The sequence below is a fragment of the Heteronotia binoei genome, chromosome 18 (assembly GCF_032191835.1).
Source record: "Heteronotia binoei isolate CCM8104 ecotype False Entrance Well chromosome 18, APGP_CSIRO_Hbin_v1, whole genome shotgun sequence".
Classification (NCBI taxonomy): Eukaryota; Metazoa; Chordata; class Lepidosauria; order Squamata; family Gekkonidae; genus Heteronotia; species Heteronotia binoei.
Window position 1 is genome coordinate 28,230,179 of NC_083240.1, and position 14,663 is coordinate 28,244,841.

General features: G+C 43.7%; 1 protein-coding gene across 1 annotated transcript; it reads right to left on the reverse strand.

Annotated features, from left to right (window-relative positions):
* Positions 1-262: 262 nt before the first annotated feature.
* On the reverse strand, positions 263-12,305 carry PRKRIP1 (PRKR interacting protein 1). The gene is made up of 7 exons (XM_060259229.1): positions 12,232-12,305; positions 11,753-12,017; positions 9,219-9,297; positions 6,396-6,496; positions 5,227-5,312; positions 2,146-2,213; positions 263-972 (listed from the first exon to the last, which is right to left on the reverse strand). The coding sequence occupies exons 2-7, from the start codon at positions 11,867-11,869 to the stop codon at positions 854-856; spliced, it is 570 nt and encodes a 189-aa protein (XP_060115212.1). The 5' UTR covers positions 11,870-12,017; positions 12,232-12,305; the 3' UTR covers positions 263-853.
* Between the last annotated feature and the right edge of the window lie 2,358 nt (positions 12,306-14,663).

Here is a 14,663-nt window from a genome sequence, read left to right on the forward strand (position 1 = left end):
ATTGCCATTTCCTACTAAATGACAACATAACCGATATCACAAGAGCTCTTGCCATATTCTTGGCTGAAATTGTCAAAAATTATTCTAAGCAGGTTTTATTGTGATTCTTAATCTTATTTTAGCCTTTTATGCTTTGAACAGATAAACTGGATTGTTGTTTGGTTGACAAGTCTCTGTATATCTCTTTGGGTATGCCAATAAAGGTGTGCTATTGCTATTTGATATTGGTAGCCTTCACCTCCCCACAGTACAAAGGCAAGCATGTGCTCAGGGGTGGTTCTTCTTTATTCACAGAAACTCTTCAGGAACAAAGTATACCACGCATTTCAGCACTGAAGAGAGCAAACGTTTCATCATCTTGGTGAACTGCTTCTCGCAAGGGTTCAACGGGAGCCTAATGGAAACTCCCAAATCATTTTGCTCTCTTCTGTAATGGAGAAGTCCAGACTCTTCCTTTGTTTCAGACTCATATTCCATGCTCTGTCACTTGAACACTTTCTGCGCGTATGTCTCTCGAGGAGGTGGGGGGAAGGGTTTGCCTGACGCAGATGGATAAAGCATTCACTTTCAGACAGGCCGCACTTTGGAGCGATGCCAGAAATATGAAGACAGGTCACATGGGTAGCCTTTCCCCAGGATCCCTATAACAGGCTGCATAGCAGTTACACAAGCAAGTTTGGAAGAAACTTCTGTCCGGCTCAGCTCCAAGGGCAGCTCCCCAAGGGATACTTACAGCCCCACCTCTGCTGTAGCGAAGATGCAGAGCAGCACCGTGAAGTCTGCTGAGCTCAGATTCCAGGCTCCGTCCAGGCTCCTTAACAGCAAGCGAAAAACCACCACAGAGTTGGCACCATCATCTCCCCATCACAAAACTGGCTTCTTCTGCATCATCCTCTTTCTCCTCCTCGGAAGCATCTCTGTCTTCCTCCTCTTCGCTGGTCTGCTGCTTCTGAGAACTGTCAGAATTGGCAGCTGTGCAAGGCACGGGAAAAGACAGTGGAGACAACTGTTAGCTTTGAATACGTGGTCCTTTCCCTAGAAATCCTAACCCCAGTATCCTTTTTCAGGCTACTTCTGAATGGCTATTCCCCCACCACCACCACCCTCAAATGGAGAGAGTGCAGGTCTTCCACAAGCAATTAGTCATGATAGCTAAATGGAACCTCCGCATTCAGAGGAGGTGTATCTCGTGGCTGGCTTATGAGCTTCAAGAGGGTGCAAATTGCCTTTGATGGATCTCTGCTCTGATCCAGAAAGATCACACACCCCAATCCTTTTCCTTGCAAGCAGGCAGAGGATCCTAAATGCTCCTTCTACCCTCCAGAAATGTTAGTATAGTGGTTAAGTGTGCAGACTCTCATCTGGGAGAACCGGGTTTGATTCCCCACTCCTCCATTTGCACCTGGGTCAGTCATAGCTCTGGCAGAGGTTGTCCTTGAAAGGGCAGCCGCTTTGAGAGCCCTCTCAGCCCCACCCACCTCACAGGGTGTCTGTTGGGGGGAGGGGGGAGAAGATATAGGAGATTGTGAGCTGCTCTGAGACTCTGAGATTCGGAGTGGAGAGCAGGATATAAATCCAATATCATCTTTTCTACATCCAAACTGGAATTACAGTGTTGGGAGACTCATCTCAGTTCTCTTTCCCTGTTGGAGGCTACAATATTTATAGCCTCTTTGTCCTTCATATACAGTCCAACTTAGTCAAGAGTCTGAACTCAAGAGCCTTCCATTCATCACAAGGACTCAGAACTAGCTATGTGTACTATAGGCAACTACAATTCCATCTGCTCTGTCTTGTGCTTATCTGAGAATTATCGCTTCTTAGGATGGCAGTGGCAGCTCCTCTGTTTCAGCTGTCCTAAGACCTTAAAGTCACCCAACACCTCTTTCTCTTCAAGAGATATACTGCCTTTTGTTTATGACCACCCTGACAACTCCCCATGCCCTGCTGTGCAAGATACTCGCTCAAATAGGGCAATTCCAAGTTTCAGTGGAGTTCAAATGGTATAAATCTGCTTCAGATTTGCATGGAAAGAGGCAGTCTTCTCCTAGGCACATTCTGCACATGCTCAGTTTTTTCTGCACCACTTGGCATTTCTCTGTAGAAGATGCCACATCCACTCAGGCCAATACACATCCATGCTACCTTCTTGTTCTTTCTTTTGTTCAAGTTTACTCTTCTTTGCCATCAATTTCTTCTCTTTCAATTTTTGGCTGTAAAGAAAGCAAGGAAGTTTTTAAAATATATATATATATATATATATATATATTTAAAATATATATATATATATAAAAACAAGCAAACTCCGTGTGTTTTAAAATATTCTTGGTTTTAAAAAGGCTCTAATCTGTGCAGTTCCTCAGACTTTTATCTCAGATGGAGGCCCTGGAAGACATATATCTTTCATATGTATTTTTTATTTTGCCTCATTTATCAGAAGATAGCTGCGCTGTTCTCAGGCTAGGTAACAGCCTAATTGGGGCAATCTCCAAATCTTGGGGTACATTCTGAATTCAGGGGGGGGGGGAGACAATGGAGGGCTTGTGTAATGTTAGGAAGTCCCTTTTCCCAATCCACAATAGCCATCAACAGCCAGGAGAAGGTAACACTGTCATAATGTTAGAATCCCAGATTTCTCCCCCAGGTTCTGCTAAGCTCAAATTAAAAGTGGAACTTTTCTGAGAATCTCTTTCTGCTGTGTCTGCATAGATTATAAATATACATAAATGGTGGTAATGTCCATCGACAACCTTTGTTTGGTTTCAAGTTCTGGATCAAATTAAGTTGATCACAAACTACAATACTCCTAAGACTACAGAGGCAGTTTTGTTAAATCTATGGGGAAAATGGGATATACCTATAATAAGAATACATGTTTTAGCTGTATTACTTACGGCAACCAATTAATTAATAGCATTCCACTGGATGAACAAAAATGTCCCAACAATCTCTCAGTGGTATAGGAAAGTGTGGGAGTATGTATTTATGGATAAGATTTCAGATAACATTGTTACAATCTCACCAATTTCACTTTAAATTTATGGGGAAATCGTCTCTTTTTAAATTATGCATTGGAATCTGATTTACCTGAACTAGATATTCCTAAACAGTACAAATGTATAGCCTTATTTTAAATGGAAAAAGTAATCCTATCTTATAAATATTGTCATCTATAACTTACAACTTTGTCTCCCTGTTGTTTACTGTTCGATGTCATTTGCGCAAAATCTAAAAATAAAGTGTTTAAAAAATAAATATACATAAAGCTGTCTTGTCTGGAGTGCTGTTTTTATGTTGTGATCTTTTTTTCTCATGGCTAGGTGGGGAGGAATTCTATGATAATGTCACATACTTAATGGTAAAAGTCACTGTGCTACAGGCAAGTTCTGTAGCATTTCCCACTCTAGAGAACAACTTCAAGCCACTGCTATTTGATGAAGTGTGGCTCGGGAACCACATGTGGCTCTTTTACACATATTGTGTGGCTCTTGAAACCCCCCCCCCATCCCATCAGCCAGCTTGGAGAAGGCATTTATCTCTTTAAATCACTTTTCCAAGCCACATTTAAAGTTAAAGTTGCTTTCTTTCAACATCTCCCCCCTTTCCCTGATCTATTTGACTTTCTTCCTTCCTTCAAACACCTGATGTTCATGTCTTGTGGCTCTCAAACATCTGATGTTGATTCTATGTGGCTCTTGCATTAAGCAAGTTTTGCCACCCCTACTTCAGACCAACTCAGCTACCCACCTGAACCCACTGCTGAAATGTGGACTTGCAGCCACCTAGAGGTAAATGCAGGAATTACAACTTGGTTGGCTTGAGGTATTTCATACTCTCAACAAATATTAAAATATTGATTTGGTTTCTTGTCCTCACACTGCATTTAGCTTCCCAAGGCTTAGCACTCCATTCTGTCAAACACTGTGGCTTGTAAAATCCTATGCTTCTGAGTCTCCACAGATTGCTGAACACAGATTGCTGGTTAGCCTCTCCCCGTTAAACCACCTTTCCAGACCTCAACCTGTCTCTACGTCTGTGTCCCAGGCCTCTACTACCCCCTTCTTGCTGCCCCTTGGATCTCTAGGCATTGGACCCCTCCTATTCTTCCTTTCACCCTACAGCACTGAATCAAGACATTCCCAATGCAGGCTTGTGGCCAAGGGAGTGATCTATGGCCCAAGAAGCAATTGGTTCAAATCTCATCTCAGTCATGGATTCACTAGCTGGCTTCAGTTGAGCCAAATCATTTGTTCTCGGCCCCTGCTGCAATAGGAGTATATTCCTTCCATCAGCCTCTGCAGCCAAAGCTTTTTTTTTTTTTAAAAAAGCCATTACTGTAGATGGCAGCCTTACAGTTGCTTAGCAGGGATCTTCAAGTGATAGCACATTGGCTAAACGAAGGGTTCCCCAACCTTAGTGAGCCTGCAGGAAACTCTGGAACCTTGGAACCTGGACACTGCCACAAAATGGCTGCCATGGACAATGGCAATCACAAAACAGTGGACGTTCAGTTCAAGACAAGCCAAACCAATTGCTTCCAAATCATCTTCTGTACCACGGGAGTGGTGGAAAGCTGGGATGGGCTCTTTGCCTTGTGGAAGAGATGCTGTTTAGGACTTGGTATCTAGAGAAAGGAGAGGGCTTGCATCCTATAAAGCCACAAGACAAAGTTGCTACGCCCAGAGGCTTGGGCAATCTGTGACTACAACCAAGCCAAGGATGCGTGGACTGAGAGGAACCTCCCTGGAACAACTTCAGTGTGTAGGTCATCAATCAAGCTGGTAGGATTAACTCAAATCACTCTTGTTTGTTTATACTTTCCTCTATTCACAACCCTTTGGATTTTATCCATAAGACTCAAGCAGCACACGGACCCTGACTGGAAAGCACCTTAGGAGGTTCCATGATGCCTACAGGCATCACATTGTGAATTGCTGGACTGCATTCTTTCCTCCAGAAGATTCTGCCCGTTACCTTCCTGGCATTCCAGCAACAGAAATGTGAGCAACAAAAGGAGTAAGTTGCACTGAGGCCTCTCCAGAATCCCCTGAACCATTTCAAATGTTTCACTCTTTATTGCAACTGCAAGGCTGGGGCAATGCTTTTTTGGAAGACTTATAAAAGTGAGGACTGGCTGACTTCACTGTGGTCTAACCGAGAAACATTCATGCTCTATCTAGCGCAGCAATATTTCCATTTCTTCTGCCAAGAGCTGCTTGCGCTCACCGTTTCCTTCTACGTTTGGCTGTCTGTTCCTCTGCAACCGTTTTGTTCTTTTCAAGCTTCTTCTGGTATTCCTCGTCCAGTTTTTGCTGTGACCAACAACAGAGGAGATTTTCATGACAACATATTCTTGCACTCGCTGTAAATCTTGATTCTTAAAAATGATTTCCCCACCATCTTCTAGAACTTTTAATTCAACATTAGTATCATAATTTAAATGAACAGAGATGATTGCGTGTGTTTGGGGGGGATGAATGCCTGGTTAACATTACAGGGGGTACAGTTAAAAACACACATTTCAGCAAAACTGATGAGAAAATATGTTTTAACTTTTTAGAAAATGGTAACATTTCAAAGGGAAGTAAGGAACTGAGCCACATAACCTGACAAGAACTCCTTGAACCAAATATACGTAGACATAGCGCAGAAACAATACCAAGCTTTATGGGAAGGCAGCTTCATATATTGCCTTCCCAGAATACTTCACTTATAAAGGGAGTAGAATGGCAAAAAAACAGAATTGATCAAAACAGCACTTTTTAGAAAAGGGACAGAGCTGTAGTTTTAATGGGGGGGGGGAGTGTTTCTCCATTATATTGTTTGTTGCATGTATCATATTGCTTTTACATCACTCTTCTCTAATATTGTAATGCAGCTTTATTGCATATTTTTTGTATGTACTACACTAGTCTTTATTGTACTGCTCTCAAATTCTGCAAGCCGCCTTGAGCCTCAACAAGAAAGGAGGACTATAAATGAAGTAAATAAACAAAAACAACATTTGCAATAAATTTTGCCTACAAGTTTCTTTCAGCTACCTTTGGACTCAAGTACAGGGTTAAGCCCAACATGTTTACCTAGAAATGCCTGGATGTCCTTATTAGATAGATATTGAGCGGCAGCTATTACAATTAGAACTGAATTTGCTTAGGAAAGAGTAGGGTGGACTTACCCTTCTCTTCCCTATCACTCCACTGAGCAAAATGTATTGACTACAATATTTATGCCCCAGCTTTCCTTTAGCCTCATGTTTGAAGCCTTTTTCCCAAAGTTAAGGAGCATTTCTCCTGTTTAAGGAGTGTTATTCTGTTGGAAGAAAAACCAGAAAACAAAAAACAACCACCACTACCCCAAACTCTCAGCCAAAAGGATTTGAAGGAAATTCATCTGACCTTCTCAGCCATGGCATCCATAAAATCCTGCCTCTGGTACTCTCTCCGCCGAAGGTGCCGGTATACATGGAATTCCCCACTGCCAGCTCCAGCACTAGAACCTGCCAGGGATGAAAAAGGGGATTTCTTTTTTGCTTTACCTTATGTTGGGTAAATAAGGCACAGAGGCTTGTTAATTAATGGATTGTTAATTAAAATGAAGCTCTTCATCTGTCTGTTAGGGAGAATGGGATGGTCCTAACAAAACAATATCATTTCTAAGAACTGCATATTTATTCTACAAGTAGGCTAATACCCAAAACAAGGGCAGTGGCTGCAACAGATACAAAAGTAGGTAGGTGAGACTAATAGGCAATTAATCTCTTTTCTATAATCTTGACAGAAAGAAACTTCAGTCATTAGCCAACTGAAACACTGATAAGTTAAAACCACCCAATCAGCTTGTCAAACACACCAATTTACATACAGGATTGGCTCTGAGCCAGGTTGTATTTCCAGGTCAGGTCTCTGCTACAATTATAACAAATGTGTTAATCCTATAAGGACAGAAATTTAAACCTTGCCATGTCTCAACACTAAGGATAGGCACTGAATATGAATCTAAGAAAGGGGGGAGAGGTTAAAACCCTTGCTCCGCCAAGGACTCTGTTTGTAGCCCCTGGAACAGCAGCAATTTCTTCCTAGCACAGAATACGCATGAAAACAGAGACGGTAACAAAATCCCCATCTCTGCAATAGATCCTCTGCCACAAACAAAAACAGGAAGGGAGCAAAACTGGGCCAACCATAAATGAGATAGGGGGTTCTGCATACTTGGAGGAAGACTACTTAAGAATGTGGGAAAGTACTAGTAAATTAAAGACGAAACCACCCAAAAGGCCAACGAGAACTGAATAAGTTCATAAACTGGGATGCATAATGTCAGGGTAGAATCATAGTGTTGGAAGGACCTCCAGGGTCATCTAGTCCAACCCCCTACACAATGCAGGAAACTCACAAACACCTCCTCCTAAAGCTGGGGGTAGCTGGGGGTGGGGAGAGCAAACAAGGACTGTCCTTAAAAAGCTCCTAACAGTTTACAATGGGGGTGGAGGGGGCACTCAGGTGTCCAGAAGAACACCTTTGTGCATTAACTATTTTTCTTAACGACTGTCCTTATTGGATCTGGATGGAGAAAGGCCATGCAGTTTTTCTTTCACATCACTATCGGTTTTGGAGAGGTGTATTGTGCATTCTGCTCCACTCGCAGCAATGCCAGATGCTTTGTAATCCCACTAACAGTGCTTCTTTTTGAACTTAGCCTTTCTTAGGTTTCAAATGCACTCACCTTACTATGCCAGCATCAGTTTCTGGCTTTTGGACAACTTAGCTGACGGAAAAGCTGTGTGTAATCTAAAAGTTCCTTGCCAGAACTTTTTAGGGAGTTGAGAATCCCCAGTGTTGCTCTTTGGAAAGCCAATAAATAGCAGCACAATTTGGCCTAGCCCCTAGAAACCCTGTTCCATTCCCTTTCCCTCTGAACACCTTGTTCTCTCCCTCTCTATCTCTACACATTGACACACAAGATTTTCACTTTAAGGTCACCTTCACTTTAAGGTCATCAGCCACATTCCCTTTGTTTTTGTTCTTTGGCAAATTTCAAGAAAGACTCAAAATAAATTTTAGGCAAATGGCAATGTCTATTGCCAGTGGAATATAGTGCTTGATTCAATTGTGCACAAGAGCTAAAATAAATTAATTCATCCCAGGCAGTCCAGATTCCATTTCAAGAAAAGCAGCATTCTGCTGCTGGTGTACACTAAGCAAATAGTTTATGACATCTGTAGGGGGGGAGGTATTTTTTATGTACATGTGCATGTGCACCTGGAAGGCATGGCAACCTCTGGTGACTGACCCCTACTAGGGGCATGGAGGATATTCAGAGAGGTGGCTGAATAAAGCCTGCCTCTGGCTGTGATATTCCAAGAAGTTCTCCCATTCAAGTACTTAGCAGAGTTGACGAGATTGGGCTTGCCAGGGCTATCCAGATCAGGGCAGCAAATAATTTATTCTGGATGGATTTGCTATGGGGATCTGCAAGGAGTTATGGTGTGCAGGGCTTTTTTTTTTTAGCAGAAACGCAGTTCCAGATGGCTTGGCATCAGAGGATGAGGTCTAATATGCAAACAAATTCCTGCTGGGCTTTTTCTACAAAAAAAGCCCTAATGGTGTGTATACTGACACCTTCCCTCACCACCACCCCCTGGTTGCTGAGATCTCAGAAGACATTACCTAGTCGTTTTCAACCATACCTTTGCAGTCATGAGAGCTAGAAACTTGATTTAATAAAAGCTGAGGTTCTCAGGAAGCTAAACTACAGTACAGTCATGGTTAGATGTGTTTGCATACACACAGTGCTAGCACTAGCCCCAAGACACCCAGCTTCAAATCCTGGTTTACTTAGGAAGTTTCCAGGTCAGCTTCATTTCCTCTTCTTGTCAGTTTGGACGTTCCATGGAATACGGAGCATTAGAAGCATGAATCATTTGTTTTGTTGAATCTGAGCATTTACAGTCATAATCTCATGTGATGTCAAGAGTGGGAAGTCAGAAATGCAAGTGATTCATAGCAATAATTCCCTGACAACCAGAGAGGTTTAGATGCTCTTGTATACATTTAGAAGAACAAACTCCTGCCTCCCTCACATCACTTTCAGGTTTCAAACCCCATCTCTCATCCACCACTGAAAAAAGAAATCACAGCCCATCTTTCCTCCCCCTTTCAAATTTGCATGCTGGTTCCATCACGCACTAGCACAGAAAACAACTAAAAATAGCAACTTACCCATGACATCTCTGACAAATTCTGGAGGTGGACGGGGAGCCCATTCATTGAGTTTTTCAGGGATTGGAACAGTCTTATCCTGCAACAAGAAATGAGCAATATCTTAACACTTTGGTCGCAAAGGAGAGAGCAATCTTCCAGAGATATTCCAAGCTGAATCTAAACAGAAAGGTTCAAGAACAGATTCCTCCCGCCCCCCAAAGTATTCAGTAGACATTTGGCTGCATGTAGACAATCACTTAAGATGCACTTTTCTGCTACAGCAGGTTCCTTCTATAGATCCAAGTGAACTGTTCCTGTCTCCACACTCAGGGACTCAGGTAGAAGGAAAGGGAGTCAGGACTCACACCTGTCAGATTTTTTCAGGTTGTATTTAAGAGGGTACAATGAGATAGCCTCTCGCACAGGATGAGAGTCCCCCCCCCCAATATTTTCAGGGTGGAATTACTCAATCGAAATTACATACTAGAATAGGTGCTAATCCTAAATGGTATGTGAGTACGCTGGAAGTACACTGCTGTGACATCCTCCCACCCACCATCTTTCACAAACAATCCTTGGGAAAAATAAAGCGACTAGCATTTATTTGCTTCACTGCATCTTAAGCTAACACAAAAACTAACAGAATGAGATCTAATTCAGGAGATACCCAGTTCAAATGTCATCTCTGGTGCGTACTCACTCAGTGGGCTTAGACAAGTCACTCTTTCTCTCGGACCCCCCACTCCCATCTACAACATGGCGTGTTATCATACTAGCCTACCTTACAGTGCTGCCACAAGAATGACAATTAATGCAAAGAATTTTGAACAATTACAAACACTATAAAATGCAAATTATTATCACAGATTTATGTAAATATGGAAAGATCATATTTGGGGACTCTTCACATAAAAGTAAACGTAGATATTTTTTTTTTAATTCACTGTTATATCAGCGGAAGATTAAGACTTTGTGCCCATGGCTGGGGTGAAAAGACTAAGAGTAAAGGGAGGGAGGGAGGGAGGGAGAGATCGAAATGTATATAGCTACAAATATTTGTTGTAGCAGACTAAATAGAACAATAATTTTTTTTAAAAAAATCACTGTTATAATCCTATGTACATCTATCTGCAAAAAACCCAATGACTAAAGTGGGACTTCTCTCTGAATTGGGTTGCGCTGAAAATACAGCAATGGGCATTCAGAATACAACTTTCGTTTCCAGAAGCTGTCTTTTGATCATAGGAGCTCCCACCTGCTTTGTCTATGCCTATCGATAGGGACAGGCTACCCCCAAGTGGAACTACTACAAGGGTCAGGGAAAGACATAGACTAGGATTCCCTACTGATTCCAAGAACAGGGACAAACAGGATATGGGAGAACAGGGGTGACATCCACTGCCAAACACACGGGCTTAGTAGGGTAGGATATGAGGACCTTCACCCATGAGCAAGCGGTCAAGAAGGCATACCTTCCAACATTTCACAGAAGAACACAAACACCTTGAGTCTCATGGAATCGCTACCCAAACCCCCTCCTACTAAACAAAACAGTCTTTCACCAACTTAAGAATCATAACCCCTCTCAAATGTACTCAAATATATTAACAGCTCAGGGTTTGCAGCTCTGGAGCATAATATAGCAGGCAACATATTGCAGGCTGGCTTACTGCTAACATTCACAGGATGCATCCACTCCCACCAGATTCAAAGTGAAATTCTAAAAAATTCCGACCCAAATAGAAACAGAAGGCACTCAATAACACCTAATAACATCACAGTAAACAGTGCTAATTAAGAAGTAATAACAACGCCATCTAGGGATTAAAATTGTATATCTTTGAGATGTTTTAATAACTTATTGTGATTTTACAGTAATAAATAAACAATTTTATGTTGTTTTAATTGATGTTAGCCGCCCTGAGCCCATCAGGGGAGGGCGGAATATAAATACAATAAAATAAATACATTTTAAAAGTTACACTCTTCTAAACCATCTAGGATTGCCCTGTGAATTTTTTAGAGATTCTCCACAGAAACTTCAGCAGTTTTTTACCAATAAAAAGAGGGCAAAATAAAGATAGGAAACAAGAAGAGGCGGAGTGTACGGGACAAGACACCAAGGGGGGAGCACTAGGCTTCCTCCCCCTAGAGGCCCGCTGAGAAGGAACTGGTGCAGGGGTGGCCAAACTTGCTTAATGTAAGAGCCACATAGAATAAATGCCAGATGTTTGAGAGCTGCAAGACATGAATGTCAGATGTTTGAAGGGAGGGAGGAAGGGGAGGTAGAAAGAAAGCAACTAACTTTAAATGCATTCTCCAAGCTGCTGGCTGACGTGGCTTGGAGAAGTGATGTAAAGAGACAAATGCCTTCTCCAAGCTGGCCAACAGGGCAGTGGGGGCTTCAAGCGCCACACAATGTGTGTGAAAGTGCCTGAACTGGTGTAAAGGGGTGCACATCTCTCATCACTGCAGTGTGTGTTCTTCCCCAGCCCGGCTACCTGGGGACAATAAGGTAGCTCCACCCCCAACCACACGCCCCGCCCCCTCACCGGGTTCCTCATCAGCCTCTCCAGTTTGAGGCGTTGCTCCTCCGCCGCGCTCCGGGGAATGACCAACGGCTGCGGCTCCTTGCGGGCCCGGGGAGGCCGCGTCGGCCCGGCCGCCATCCTACCCACCTCCCTCTCTTTTTCCGACTGGCAAAAGGCCGCGGCCCCGAACGATGACGTCACAGAGGGCGACAGCCGGTCAGGCAGGCGAGGGAGGGAAGAGAATGCCGCTGTCACCGTAGTCCCGCCTCCTCTTTTTCTCTCCCGCCTAAGGAGATATAAATATTCATGAGAGCTGCGTAATAGTAATTAGGGCGGGAAATAAAAAGGTAAAGGTAGTCCCCTGTGCAAGCACCAGTCGTTTCCGACTCTGGGGTGATGTTGCTTTCACAACAGACTTCTAACGGGGTGGTTTGCCGTTGCCTTCCCCAGTCATCTACACTCCCCCCCCCCCACGCAAGCTGGGTACTCATTTTACCGACCCCGGAAGGATGGAAGGCTGAGTCAACCTGGAACCGGCTATCTGAACCCAACTTCCACCGGGATCGAACTCAGAAAAGGGGGAATTCGAGTCTTTCCCAGAATCCCTTGCGACGTATTGTTCAGTTTCTTAGTAATACAAAACGGCCTCTCTGTTTTAATAATAATTAGTGATTACTGGTAATAAACTGCCAGAACTCAACAATATCCACAGTGGCTGTTATGTATGTGGACTCAAGTGAAGACTTTGGGGGGTTCCTGCCTGTCTCATTGGAACCATACGGACTGAGCTTGGGGACTTGGGAACAATGGGCTTCAGGATCCAAATCTCTGCCGCCCTGGGTTTTGAATGTCCCCCGCTGGTTTGAATAACCCAATAATGTGCTTGCACAGGAACCCAGAGATGTATATGTTTGGTCTCGTTGGCCCAGTTCCCAGTTTTGTAATGCAGTACCTACCATGCTGTACTTAATAAGGAACTGGTTATTACTCAAACTGCGACTCATCAATGCATAGAACCCACTATACAATAGTGGCAAAACCAATAATATTAAAAAAGTGTAAAAAAAGACTCTTGGGCTGCGATCACACACACTAAATAATGCACTTTCAGTACACTTTGCAACTGGATTTTACTGTGTGATCTTGCAAAATCCAAATCAGAAAATGCATTGAAAGTGGATTGAAAGAGCATTATTTAGCATGTGTGATCACAGCCTTGCAGTAGCACTCAATAAGCCTAAGCAACATTTTATTCAGGGTTAAGGGGAGGTAGCAAATGCCTCACAGCATTGACAATCCCATTGGACAAATACAGATATTCAGAAACATTGATGTGCATCTTGGATTTTATGCTTAAAAATGTGTGACATTGATTTTCTGTATATTGTTTTTAATATTCTATGTGGTTTTTAACTGTTGTTAGCGTCCTGGGCCCCTTAGGGGAGGGTGGGATATAAATTTGATAAAATAAATAAGTAAATTCAAGCATGAATGTTCAGGGGCTGTTTGTGCTGTTGGGTGGAAATAAAATGTTAGTTTTTAAGACGGCATTGTGTGCTACATTTTGTGCAGTTGTTTTTGCTCCACCTTTGAAATGATAAATCTTTACCCCGTTCCTCATCCTTTCTCTCTGTTCCTTCTGCTGGAGGTCAACTTAGTTTTTTGTTTTGCTTGATACCTGAATTTCAAGTAGGCTGTATCTGTCCTTGCTAACTGGAATTCAGGGCAGATTACGCAGAGTCAATAAAATCGATAGGATGTGGATTTCTAAATTACACACACAATGAAAACACAGTGAATTCAAGGGTGCCAGCTCCAGGTCGGGAAATACCTGGAGATTTGGGGGAGGGCGGAGCCTGAGGAGGGATATTAATAGGGTATAATGCCATAGAATCCACGTCTCCCAAAGTGGTCAGGAGAACAGATTGCTTGTCGCCTGGAGACCACATGTAATTCCAAGAGATCTTCAGCCACCACCTGGAGGCTCAAGATCTACTTGAAGTATTTTCACTCAAAGCATTTACAATCTAGAAAGGACCAGAATATATGCGATACCTGAATTCCATTACAGGAACTTCAGACATATAATTTGACTCTAAGACAGCTAAGGGGTGCAGATGTCCAGCAGCACTGAGAAAAGGGGGGTTATGTTTTAATTGAACTGTGACATTGTGTCATGGGTGCTGGGGACCCTTCAGAGGAAGTTGAGTCTGATGAGGAAACTGTGCCCCTGCCACCTGCACCAGTGCCCCTGCCTCCTGCTGGAGAAGATCCCAGCCCCCCTGCCTCGCCCTCTCGGGTGGCTCGTGTGCGTGACCGCCTCCGGCAGGACCTCAGGGATCGGAGGAGGGCGGCACGCTCACAAGCAAGACGCTCCCTGAGCCCTGAGTTCTGAGAGGATTCTGGCCCTTCTAAGAGCAAGGATGCTTGAGTGGTAACAGGATCCTGGCTGCCTCCCTGAGCCAGCAATTAGCCCAAACGGGCAACAGCCAGCAGAGGGCTATATAGCTGTGGGCTTTGGGAGGAAGCTTTGTGGAAGCAACTAGTCATCTCCCTGACATTCTAGCATCCACTCCGGCTTGACTTTGGTTCCTGACTCCCTGACTTTGGCTTTGGACTTCTGGACTCCCTGACCTCGGCTTCTGGACCTCAGACCTGCGATACTTCTACAGTGATTCGGATTTGGCGCCTCGGACCCTCCTGCTTACTGGCTACAGACCTCGGACTGCCTCTGGACTTTGCCTGACCCGGCCCCAGCCGTGACAGATTGCTTCCACCGACAAACACCCACTCCACAGGATGGATGCTGAAGCAAGTGAAACCACAGAACTACTGGCTGCGCTCCAAGCCCAGGTACAGCAGCTAACACAGGCAGTAGTGCACTTGCAGCAACAACCTGCGGCCAGTGCTCCAGCCAAGTGCCCAGTTCCCC

Excerpts from the sequence above, each read along its gene's own strand:
- PRKRIP1 (XM_060259229.1), bottom strand. The coding sequence starts at position 11,869 with ATGGCGGCCGGGCCGACGCGGCCTCCCCGGGCCCGCAAGGAGCCGCAG. Across the intron at positions 5,313-6,395 it reads TGGATGCCATGGCTGAGAAG|CAAAAACTGGACGAGGAATA; the intron begins GTCAGATGAATT and ends TGTTGGTCACAG. Across the intron at positions 973-2,145 it reads ACAAAAGAAAGAACAAGAAG|CTGCCAATTCTGACAGTTCT; the intron begins GTAGCATGGATG and ends TGCCTTGCACAG.